Raw genomic sequence first — 12859 nt, forward strand, 5'->3', positions numbered from 1 at the left:
CTTCAGTATGTCAATTTTTTTTCACATTCTCTGCATTCCTCAGAAGTGACAGCGGGTATCTTAGGGTTGAATCAGTTCTATACATGTCCTCTTTTCTTGCCACTAAAGACTGGAAGCCGTGAATGGAATGGGGGCTGAATTAAACCCTGGAAATTTGGGCTTAATTCTTTGTGCTTTGGAGTTCTCATTTAATACTGTAAAATCAGTTTGACTTTTCACAAGACAGCACTTGTTATATGTTCATAATTGAGAAGTATGACTTAGTGCAAGTGTGCCTGGGGCAGAGGGTGTGCTTCTAGAAGAACTACACATGGTATTTGCTCTTTCAGTCAGTTGTATTTGCAGTCTGGCTTTAAAAACATGCTGAACTTTCTGGAACACTGGTGGTGAGCAGCTCTTACTGTGGAAAATAAATTACATGCTCATTTAATTGAATCGTATTATGAACACAAGTATGCATGTTCTTGCATTTCCTAACCTAGAAGTTAGGAATTTTTTTGCATTTCCTAACCTAGAACTTAGGAATTCTTTACTTTATTGCATGGGCATGTTAAAGTTGTCTCTAGTTTTCCAAAACCAATAGCTCAGATTTAGCCATATAGTAAAGCAGTCCTAGGGACTAATATATGTCATTTGGAAAAACTGCTTGAAGGTTAGCATGGTCTATGACTGATCTACATAGAGGAGTACAGAGCTTTTGCCTGTTGGGTTTAATATGTGTGTGCAGAAAATTTTGTTCTTTTGCTGGCTTTGAAGGGGAGTACAAGCTCCTCTAGTGGGGAAGAGTCTTTGTTGAATCTGCGCTTTCCTTCTCTTTCACTTTACACTGTCTGTTTTTTCTATCTTTGCAGCTAGTTTATTATTCACATTCCGAGACACATTCTTGCCTTTTAACTTCAGTAGTTTTGTCTTCATTTCTTAGGATTCTCATCAAATTCTCCTTCACCATCAAGAGCTAGTCAGGCTTCTTGGGATCTCCACTTTCATTTTTTCAGCAGGTTCTTAATTTGAGCAGATTTTTGTATGGAGACCAAAGGACTCTACTAAAAAGAGCAGATTTCTTCTTTGAATTACATGAGGGTTGCACATGTAATGAAGAGATTTGCCCCAAGAGATCTTTAGGTTTTAAGAAAGACAAAACTTTGGTGTTGGGAAAAAAGGTTGACATTTTTAAGCTGCAATTCCCACTTTCCCATTGTGCCCACACACACACAAAAAAAATATACAATTCACCACATAAACCTGACACAAAAAGATTCCTTATTACTGCTGATTTTATTAAGGCATAATTCTACAGAAACATTTTTACTAATACATAGCTTTACTAGTCCCAGGTATAATGTAGTTAATTCCTAATTAGGAATTCTTGGGGTTTTTTTTTAATTAGAAGTAAAATTTAATGAATTGAAGTTTACCTATGACTCATAGAACTTTTGGTTCATCACAGACCACCTCATTTCTTCATATATTAACTTTTTTCATAAGATTAGATTAGAACAAAACTTTAAAATATCACAGGTTCATGTACTTCAGCTTTGAATTTTAAAATACTCAACCTAGAAGTTTCTGGAACAGAAGGGTTTGTAATGCCAGGGTAATAGAAGATGCAGAGTAGGTAGAAAGGAATGTATTTCTCCTTTTCCTGTGATTTGGCATTTCTGAACTGTTGTGCTTTTACTAACATTTTGGGTTTAAGAAGATATTTCTATGTCAAAAAGATTGATCAGAAATGCATATAGATACTTTTCTTAGCATATTGCTTTCTGTCCAAAGTTTAATGTTTTACTGGCAAATTCACTGGTCTTCAGAAGTTTCTTGCACTTCAGCAAAATGTAGAGTGAGGGATGGTGAATTACACTACTGTGCACTGAGGAAAGCTTAAGTTTCCTGACATCTCAGTTGATTGATTTCTTTGGAAATGGATATGAAGGTTGTGTATCTGCCATGGTTATGTATTGATTTTGTTGTTGAATTTTTTCCTATAAACTGTGAAAATTGCAGAACAGGTGAAAATATTTCATATATTGATAGTCATGAATTGTACTAGATATGTCACTAACTGATGAATTTTGATGTATAATGGATTTTGTCATTCATTTAGGTCAAATACATATTTTCTGACAAAACGGGTACCCTGACATGCAATGTCATGCAATTTAAGAAGTGTACAGTAGCAGGAATTGCATATGGGTAGGTATTTTTATATATTTCTTCATCTGTGTGCCTCTGCCTGTCCATATGTACTCATGCATTAATACTGTAGTTAAAATAAACTTACATCTGAAAATATCTACACCTCAGTCAGCTTTTTGTGACTATAAAATATTACTCATAAGAGACAGGATCACTTCTGTCACGATGTCTCTTTTTCCAAAGAGGAACAAAAATAAAATTGAGATACCACAGGCTTTCTGCTGTAAGGCAGCTTCAATATCTTCAATATGCATGGTTTTGCCATTGTTTACCCTGTTTAATGTTGTCACAAAAGCCTGAAGGAGACTTGCAAAAACTTGGTTTGTTATAATTTATGAAGTCTCAATAGAAAGACTATATTTTTGCAATTTTCATTGCAATCTAGGCACTAGCAAAATAATTGCAAAGCAGGGTTCTTTGGTAATTTTGTTTTATTAACTAACTACTTTTTTAACACATGATCCAATTTTTTAGCATTTGTGATTCTTTCTCCTCTCCCTGTTCTGTTTTTTCCTTGCTTCTTGTGCAGCCATTGCCCTGAGCCTGAGGATTATAGTGTTCCTTCAGATGATTGGTAAGCTCTAAAAATCATTTAGCTTCTGCTGTTTCTTGAAGATTCAGGTTTAAAAATACTGAGCAATAAATTTAGAGATGGAGCTAAATGTGAGATAGTTTACTGCTCAGAAGTTAATTCAACATTGAGTTCAGGCAGACTGACCATCTTACACAAAGTTATGCCAGCCAAATTCTATGGCATTAGGTTGCATACTGTGGAATAGAATCTCTAAGTGGGTCCCTGAAATATAGTGCTGTCATTATACTGACAGTCCTGGTGCAATTCAAAACTATTTATTGGAGAGAAAGATTTGTCTTTTATTATATATCTGGTACTATGGTAACTTTAATCACACTTTTGTACTGGTAGTCAGTAATATGTTAGTAATAATCAATAATATGTTTAAAAAAAAAATCCATATTTGAGAGTGAAAAATATGTAATGATATTGTGGCTATTTTACTTCCTCCAGATAGTTTTAGAATATTAGCACTACATAGTTCTTAACTGGAACTGAGATTAGAGCACCCAAATAAACTTGGGACTAACATTAATGCCTTAATGGGGACTTCAGGAAGGAAGTCCTGGCTTCCTTTCTGCTGTCATCTACATGAAGCCTTGTGCTTCTTCATCATACTTTCTCACACTAAATATTTGCAATACCATTCAAAGTAAGCTCAGATACATCAGAGAAAAAAAAGTAATTTACAGTCTCTAAATTATCATTATTTTATTTCTTGAAAGTGACAACAAGACAATGTCACACAAAATTGGAATGTGTTGTGTGGAATATTTTCATCTTTTGTTGAAAATATTTGAAGGAAAAAAAATCTTGTCTAAATTAGAATTAATAATTCTTTGTTTAGATAGAAAAACAAAAAAAAAAAGCCAGAAAAATTCCTCCTGCAATGTATAAAATGTAGCACACAGACCTACCCCAAAATCTTAACCTGACCTGAATATCATTTGATGTAGAAGGAAAATGTTTCCTAAAGATGCATAAGTTTGCTTAACTGCATACAAGTAATTTCATTAAAACAATGCAGTGCTTACGTGAAATGAAGCATGCTTGCTTATAAGCCATTAATGAAAAAAGACTGTTTTTGAATAAGTATTTATTCATATAAATATGAGCACATCTGAAATGGATAAACTGATATCTGAACAGTAGTTTAAAAAAAAAACCAACCCAAACCTTATAGGTAAAGAATATATTGGAAATACTTAGAAAATATTATACTTGAAATTTCTTGGTGTGTGTAAATCTGTTGCAATTAATAAAATCTCTTTCTGCCAGTAACACTTCTAGCCCTAACATGACTAATATACTAAATCCCAAATCTTCTATATCTTTTTTTTTGTATTAGAAAGAATTGTTTTCCACTTCATTAAAACTTACACCTGCAAATATTTTTCTGTATTTTAGCACTGAGAATCCAGAAAATTTGTATCAGAAAGCTTTAAGCAAACAAAGCTTAAAGCTTAGACTCTAAACAAATATAATGTGTCTGAAGGTGTTAATATTTGTCACTCCAAGATCTATTTGCTTTGCATTCAAAAAAGAAGTCTTGGTGAAGAAGAATGCTTCAAATTTTTCCTGTAATTACATAGTTAGAAAAAGTACTCCTTGCATGGTGGTACAGAGGAGATTCTGCATTTTATATTCTTCCATGGTAGTTACTGCAGGACTAAAACAATTCACTTTTGGTTTTCATATAGAATCTTTAGACTGCCTTTGATGTATATGGCTTATTCTTCAACTTAAATTGCCAAATGTCTTTGTTCTTTTGTAAGACTGTGTAATCCAAAGTAAATGAGAAAAAAAAAATCCTTCAACTGGATTCACTTTTCAGCACTGTTTTGGTTTTGTTTTCAAATTCAAAGTCATCTAGATTGTCTTAATACTTAGCTGTAGTATTAAGACTGTTGCTGTAGTCTGCTGCAGTAACAAATCTTCCTAGAAGTATCTACATATCTGAGCTCTCCCATTCAGCCAGAATATTTGTTCAGTCTGGAAGATGTTAGTGTATGGCTTTATTTCTTCAGAACCATCTCCTCCTTGCATCTCTTAAGTCCATACTTCACCACTGTTGTTGTGTCTTCTTTATCTTTCAATTTCATATGATCTTTTTTGATCATAAGTAATAAAAAGCAAATTCTGTGCATGTAGACTTCTCTGATGTCTGGACTCATTTGTTTATCTCTTTCAGATTCCAGACTTGCTTTTCTATAGACATTTAGAAACTTATCCCAAAACTGCTAATTTCTTGATGAACTGTGATCTCTTTGTGCATATATATTTTTATGCGCCTTCAATAATCTCATTCTAGAGATCAGAAGACCAGAAGCCTCAGTTTTACATTGTGGATATATTTTTACTTCATCCTTCATTACCTGAATTCAGCAGAAAGACTTTGCTGGATTTAAGTGTATTTATATAAACCAAGGTTTCTTTAAATTAAACTTTGGAAATGTGAGACAATTGCCTTTTCATTTCTTTTTCTCACAATACATGATTGCAGCCTTTATTGTAGCAGCTATAGCCCAAAACTTGTGTTTGGATGATTTGTATATAAACTGTTTAAATCATGCTAAGAGTGATCTCTTTTTTACTCAATTATTTCCAGGCAAGGCCCACAAAATGGCGAAGAAAAAACATTTAGTGACGTATCATTACTGGAGAATCTTCAAAACAACCATGTAAGTTATATAGAAACAATTATCATTGTTTTGTGACATGAAGCCATTGCTTCCAAATTCAAAATAATTCAAAAAATTATGTCCTTTGAGGGAAAACGAATAAATTGTGTATTTACACAAAATCAGCGTGAGCTCATGAATACTTTTGTAATTGTTGCTGATATATGTTAATTAGATCCAACCCTTATTTTCTCCCCTCCTTTTTTGTTTTGATGCTATGGTTCAGATGTTAAGAGTTTAGAGTAGTCTTGTGTTCTTCTTTCTCTGGGTGTTTTACTGGTGCTCCTGCTGTTCAGATGATGTCATAACATCCAATAAAGCTTTCAGGATAAGCCAAGTTAACTTAACACCCTGACATGACTTCCCTGGGCTTGGACAGGAGTCAGGAGTTTAACTGTATGCCTTGGGTTTATGTGCATGCTTCCATAAGGTTAGATCTTCAGATGATGAAATGAAGGAGGCATTTTGGAGACTTATATTTGCCCCAAAGAGAAAATACATTTCTCGAAAAATAACAAGTTATTTATTATCTGATTAGGAAACAGTACCATCATTACCACTTTCTGCTTTTTGTTTGTGCAAGAGATTTTTTACCTTGTCATAACCAACACCTACTTTAAACAGTGTAACTGTTTGTTCTCTTTTTGAAGAGTTAAAGTAAATTGCTCTTTTCTTAAATTTTGTCCTTGCAAGAGGCTAGTTCCAGTTTAACTGACAGACAGTGAAGCATCTTTTTCTGGTAGATCTGTATTATCAAGTATATATAATATAAGCATGCTATAAAAATGTGTCTGTATGCATCTTAAAAATTCAAGTACACATTCAAAGAGAGGTTTCAACACTGTATATTAAATGTATTCAGAAGTGCTTTGGAAAAGAATTTGTAATTCAGCTTTGTGAGTACATCATAGAGGATCTGGGGCCATCAGTGGAATAGAATAAGAACTTGCTCCCATTAGTGTTTTTGCACTACAGAATTAAATTAGGTTTTCAGAGATTATTGTATTTTATGGAGTAATTGTAATGTTATTCTTAGTTTGAAATACAAAACTGAAATACTGTAAGCATGCTACAAGAAACCCTCAGCTGAAGTGGCAGCTGCTTTGAGCTCACTTACAGGGAATGCTGGGGTTTCTTTTAAACCAGTCAGTTTATTCATTTTGTAAATGCCAGCTGCAGTAATAAGGTTCTTAGCTGTATTTGTCAAGTCCAATCAACTGTTCTGCTTCTATGTTTCTTTTCCCCTCTTTTGGCTAAATAATTTTAAATTGTTTCCACTTTTAACATTTGAAGTGCCTGATATATTCATCTTTAAAGCAATCTGATATTGCAACATTTTCCATGTGATTTTTGTTTGCTACATCTTTCTAAAGGTTCTCAAGAAGTGTTGTCAAATACTGTACTAGGCAAAAGAGACTATTTTTTAGTAACAATTACAACATCCAAAGAGACTTCTGTGAATAAAGTAAAATTCTTTCAATACATCATTCATACCTACCTTCCCTAAAAAGTAATTATTTGAACTGTTCCATGTTCCTGGTTATCTAATTTTGATTGTTATGGTAGCAAATGCCACTAAATTCTATTTATATAACCAGTATGTAAGTAGAGCAGTATGTAAGTTAGTATGTGCATGCTGAAATTAGTTTAGAGATAGTGCTTAAAGAAAAGAGGTACCTTTCATTAAATTTTTGTGGGCTGTTATTTGTCTATATCTATTATTACATTTTGGTTGTTTATTGCTTAAATGACGAATCACACTCCAACCTATTTTTTTTCTTAGCCAACTGCGCCTATAATATGTGAGTTCTTGACAATGATGGCAGTGTGTCATACAGCAGTTCCAGAAAGAGAAGGTGATAAAATTATATATCAAGCAGCATCTCCAGGTGAGACTCAAATAATTCAGTGAACATATTCTGTCAACTCAACAAGCAAATTTTATTCAGTTTATTGCGTTTGAAGAATCTTCCAAAATTAAAAAAAAACCCCGAACTTATCCCTCAAAAACTAATTGGTATCAGCTAAAATCAGTTTTTTAAAAAAGGATTTAGACTTTTTTAATTTTCATTAGAAAATACATTTGAATGTTACGGGGATTATGTAAGGGCAAAGAATCAGTAACTATACCTCACTGCTATGGTGTTGTCAGATTGCTGTGGAGTTCTAAAGGTAGTGCTCAGAAGAAATAAAATCAAATCAGGACACAAACTGATGTCCTTGCTCATTCTGTAAGCCTATTCTGTATTTGGTATCCATGATACTGATTTAAAACAGAGCTTGTGTAATCAAAACAGAAAGGTTTTTAATTGGATAGACGTTGTGATAAATTCTGTTAAGGGTTGAGAAAAGATTATTGTGCAAAATTCTGTTTCAAGCCTATTGTGGTTCACAGACAATTTCTGAATTCAGGAAATTATTAAGCAAGGCAGAATGATTAAAATATGCTCAGTTTTGCAATAACTAATATGTTACAATTTGTGATGGGAAAAACTATAACTAATATGTTACAGTTTATGATGGGAAAAACTACCTGAAGTGCAGAGGTTCTTCCTTGGGTCCTCAGCTTCTAGGTGGCTACCTCTGTGAATCCTGTCCTTCAATAGCTGAAAGACAAGGGCAGAGGTTGTGCCATAAGTAAAGTTCACTGGGTCATGGCACTGTTTCACTCGGCATTGCAAGCAAACTCCATTCTGACATCCTGAGCCACTTGGAGACAGCTGATGACTTTTGGAGATGTGGTTGCTGGTTTCCTGAATATAGGCATTGAAGTTATCTGTTATTTACAGGAATGACTTACCACTCATCTCTTCCAAACCGGAACTTAAAGAAAAAGCATTGTACATCGTCCAGTGACCTGAGGAAGGTGCTAACCTAGGTGCTTTGACAAGGGTGCTCTCATTACTGAGCTGAGAGGTGTGTTCCTTTCAGGGCTTATTTTCTCTGAACTGTAAACTCATTTCATCAGTTTTCACAGGAGAAGCAAGGAGTTCTTTCCAGCACCACATTTAATCTTAAAATCCATAAAGGAAAAAGGAAGTGAAAAGTAGAAAAGCCTTGACTGTGTTGATTAAATCATGATTAACAGTTTTCTGGTACATTTGTAAAATAACTATTGAACTTGCTGCAGATGAAGGCGCATTGGTCAGAGCAGCCAGGAATCTTCGTTTTGTATTCACTGGAAGGACACCTGACTCAGTAATCATTGAATCTGTAAGTAATTTGGAGTAGCATTATAATTTACTGTATTTGCTTATGCTTTAGTTTAAATAATCTGAATAACTGCATTATGATATATTTGTGTTGACATGTTGTTTAGTTGGTTTCAGTTCTTTTGCTTGAGATTTTTTGTTTTTTAATTCTTACACTTCTGGTGTGTTTTTTTATTCTTCAGCTGGGACAGGAAGAGAGATATGAACTGCTAAATGTCCTGGAATTTACAAGGTAAATTTGTACTTGGTGTCTTTTTGTGAAAATACTTAGACACTTGGATAAAAATGCTTACACTTTTTATATTTTTACAGGTAAAGTATGCAGGTTGTGTAGGTTGTATCTGTGTAATATGTAAACACACTATAGACAAAGCAGAGTATGAGATTAAGATTCCACTACCTGGTTTATTGTAAAACATTTTTGGAGGCTTTTTTTTCTTGTTGTCTACATAGTGACTAGTATTTTTCACTTTTGCCTTTGCTCAAAGATTAAAAAAAACTTAGATATCAAAACTTAAAAAATATCTGTGGAAAATAACATAGGAAAGTACTCAAACTTGTAAATGTATTTCTGAAAGCCCTGACACCATATGATTCGTTAAAAAGTAAGTGTATTTATCATGACTGATAAATTTTGCATTTGACCTTAAATATACTTGTATAATTATGGCTTGTTTAAATACTCTAGACTGAGACTCATTATCTTCTGAGCAGCGTCACTACAGCAGTTGACCAGTTGGTTTACTTGGGATATGAATTTATCACATCTTTTGCTTTCAGTAAAAATTCTCTGTTAAAGTTCTTGGAGTTATAAATGTACCCATAAGAAATATGGATGCAGTTTCAATTCTTATGTAGAGCTGTATATATTGTATCTGGGTATGCTGTCTGTGTTCTAAATGTTTGTGTAGGCCTATTGCTTACTTTGGCACAGGATAAGGAAGAGATTTGCATGTAGAGGAAGTTTCTTTTTTTCTTAAAATGATTACTCATAATTGTGCCTGTGGAAAGTGATTGTTGTTTTCCTTCCTGTCATATTATATTTCCCTTAAGATTAGCTAAAAACAAAACAAAAAAAAAAAAGAGAAAAAATAAAATAATCCAATGCATGAGAGACTGAAGATGTATAAGTTGTGTGAAATCAGAGTAGTTGCCTAAAGTTATAGTAATAGCAATAATAGTATGAAACAATGAATGATTCAACAGAAAGTAATTTTTATAGTTTTGAATGTACTTTAACATCTGTTTGCAATTAATGGGGTTTTTTTATATTGTAGAGGACATAGGTGAATTTTTTAGATTTATGTCATGATTTCATTTTTTTGCAGGCATTTGCTTGCATTTTATTTTTCTTGTAAGTTAGCAAGTATGTAGTGCAAAGTGCATTGCTGTTAATTTCACTTCTGTGAAAGTTCATACTGTGTTTCTGGAGTAGCAGTGAAGGATTGCTACTTTGTTTCTGGTTTTGATCTTTGTCTTGATTCCATCGATTTTTTTTAAACTTCTGCATAAGTCTAAAATTGTAATTTAAACTGTGATACTTTATGGAGGTGGGAGAATCGCTTTTAAATCTCAACCTTCAGAGGTATAAGTTTTTTGGTGGATACTGATCCCAGAATTTTGTTAAGTTAGATCTTCAGATGATCTATTCAGTTTTTATAGATGTTTTTGTTCTTATTCTCCAATATTTAGCTGTGCTTGGAATTGACTTGTTGGAAGCACTAGAGGTCACCCGTGTTCCACAGCAAGAGAAATTTTGGCTCCAAAACAACACTATTTGTATGGGTAGGAGCATGTACCTTCAGAGAAGTAATCTGTTTTGAATAAAGTGTTGAGTTAAGAGTTTGCAGGTGTTCCAAGTTTTTCCCAGAAAAAATGCCAATGAATTCCTCTCCACTTTCCAGTACAGGCTAGATAAAGACTCTTCTGCAAGTAGAGTGCAACAGCATCAAGATTTGATAGGACAGTCTTACAGAGAAGCATGTTACAGAAGTAGAATTTGTAGGAATACTTGGTAGGCTTGTCACTTCTGATATTCTCTTTTTTCAGTGATTACACTTGTGCCTGTGAAAAGAGAAGTATTTACCTGTATTTACAGTATTTACCTGTAATTCATACATTGATTAGTCTCTCCTGTGTGATTGGTTTCATGAGTAATCCACATTGTCTTAGCTGTTCTACTGGGCAGACAGAAGGCATCCTAGAGCATTTGGGGCCTTACCTCCTCTCATCCATTCAGAAAGCTCCAGAACACACTGATTTTGTGACTGAAGACATGATACTTCTAAAAGTAAAAAAGAGTGAGTGGCTGACAGAGGAGGCACCAAAACCTCTGTAGCAGTGTTGGTTTTCTGTGGTTGTTTAATCCTAAGTCAAGTCAGGTGGTAGAGTAACTGGACCTACCAAGAGCTGCTTGGCAAATCTTGTGACTGAGGGAAGTATTTCTGTCTCTTTAAGATGTTTCTGTCTATTTATAATTCCACTGCAACTCCTTGGGAATTACCAGCTATTCTGCCTCTTACTAACAGCACAAGGGGTTACCCAGCCTGCAGGTCCATAGAGATCACAACAGTGGGTTTGCAGGATTCCATAGCACCCAAGGACATGGGGGCTTTTTTACTACGTTTTTTTTTTAATTGCAGATTATTAAAGATTACTGTTAGCAAAGGAATGTATACAAGCACACCCTTGAGGCTGTGCTTGGGGATGAGGATGAGGATGATTTGCTTGGGGCTGACTCTTAGAGAGGCTCTGTATTGGGGCTGACTCTCTGGTAAGTCATTTGTGTGGGGTGCAGACATAAGGAAATGCAGGACATAACCACATTCAGCAATCAGTAGATGCTCCTAATTTCTGTATTTCACTTGGGACTGCCAGTAGATGATGGTGGGTTCTTTTCTCCAAGGCAAATTTTTATTTTTACAGATTTTTGTCAATTCCTAATTTCTTATATTTTCTTCCTTTTCCAGACAAAAAATTCTAGTTAAGTTTTGTGCATATTGATGGTATCTCAGGATGGCTCCAATTTCTAGGCTTCCAGGCGTTTTCTCTATTTCAGGAGACATCTTCTCTTAGGAAGTCACTATTTCAGCAAAAATCTCCTGTTCAGTATTTTTCCCATTGTAACCATTTCATCTTTATGGCTGCTCACATTGCTTCTACAGAGAACAAACAGAAGAAAACAGTGGTCTCACGATTACAGTTATTTGTAGTAGTGCAATTTAGTGGCTTACTGTAGTTCACCAGGAAAAGGAAATAAAACTGTCACTGCCATAAAATGGTTTTTAAGAAGTTAGAAGTCCTTGACAGTAACTCTTGGTCATTAGCTTTATTGCAGGTTTACTAAGAAAGTTTATGTCAGTCAAGATTCAGTATCTGTCTGTATAGCTAAAATTCAGAATGCTACAGGAAGTCATTGGTTATTCTTTGATACATCTTCAGTAGAATAATATGCAGCTCCATACAGGAGTTCAAGGTTGCAATCTTCTGGTATTGCAACACAAGTACAAAACAGATGAGTTTTTACCTGTCAAGGGTAAATAGATCAAATTATTGTTTTATACACCCCCTAACCTACTGTAATTCCTTCACTATTTCTGAATTGAACATTCAGGCAAGTGTAATGAATTCAAGTAGCAGAAGCTAGATGGTCTTGACTGGAATCAATATGGATCTGAGACATGCTTTTATTTTAGGCAGCTTAACTGTAGTTTAGATGATCCTTATTTCTCCAGTATTGTCTAAGTAGATTCACAACTGGACACTGTCTAAAGGTTTTTTGGAATTCTACTCATCTGGGTTTTAGAGGTGAAATGGAAAAGAAGTTTCAGTAGTTAATGGCTTTGTATGGGCTTTTGTGCAGTATTCACAGTAACAATGTAATTTAATATTGCTTTTCAGAAATTTTTACTTGAAACAGAGTGCACACCCAGGAGAAATTAGAAAATGTTTTCCTGAAGATACTCTTCAGCCTGTTACTTTACCTATAATTACAAATTTCTTTCCTTCACCTATGTCCACATTCCAATTACAGGATGTTTTCCATGGGAGTCTGAACTTCAGGAACCATTTATACAATAATGCTCCTTGATGATGTATAAATGGGATCCAGTTCCAACTGGAACCAAAATTGTTAAAGGACCATGTATTTCCATCTCTGTTTTACTGTGAACTGTTCTATGAGAAGTGTTTTCCTACCC

General features: G+C 34.3%; 1 protein-coding gene across 5 annotated transcripts in view; it reads left to right on the forward strand.

Annotated features, from left to right (window-relative positions):
* Positions 1 to 12859, forward strand: part of ATP8A1 (ATPase phospholipid transporting 8A1) — a 102455-nt gene that overhangs the window by 32635 nt on the left and 56961 nt on the right. For 3 of the 5 annotated variants that reach the window (XM_054632549.2, XM_077177577.1, XM_054632548.2), the window contains 6 exons: positions 2102 to 2190; positions 2723 to 2767; positions 5376 to 5448; positions 7232 to 7337; positions 8579 to 8661; positions 8843 to 8892. In XM_054632549.2, the coding sequence (XP_054488524.1) occupies positions 2102 to 2190; positions 2723 to 2767; positions 5376 to 5448; positions 7232 to 7337; positions 8579 to 8661; positions 8843 to 8892 (446 nt within the window). The remainder of the gene's footprint in view (positions 1 to 2101; positions 2191 to 2722; positions 2768 to 5375; positions 5449 to 7231; positions 7338 to 8578; positions 8662 to 8842; positions 8893 to 12859) is intronic. The other 2 variants (XM_054632551.2, XM_077177576.1) reach the window with 1 other exon arrangement.

The sequence above is a fragment of the Agelaius phoeniceus genome, chromosome 4, assembly GCF_051311805.1.
Source record: "Agelaius phoeniceus isolate bAgePho1 chromosome 4, bAgePho1.hap1, whole genome shotgun sequence".
NCBI lineage: Eukaryota > Metazoa > Chordata > Aves > Passeriformes > Icteridae > Agelaius > Agelaius phoeniceus.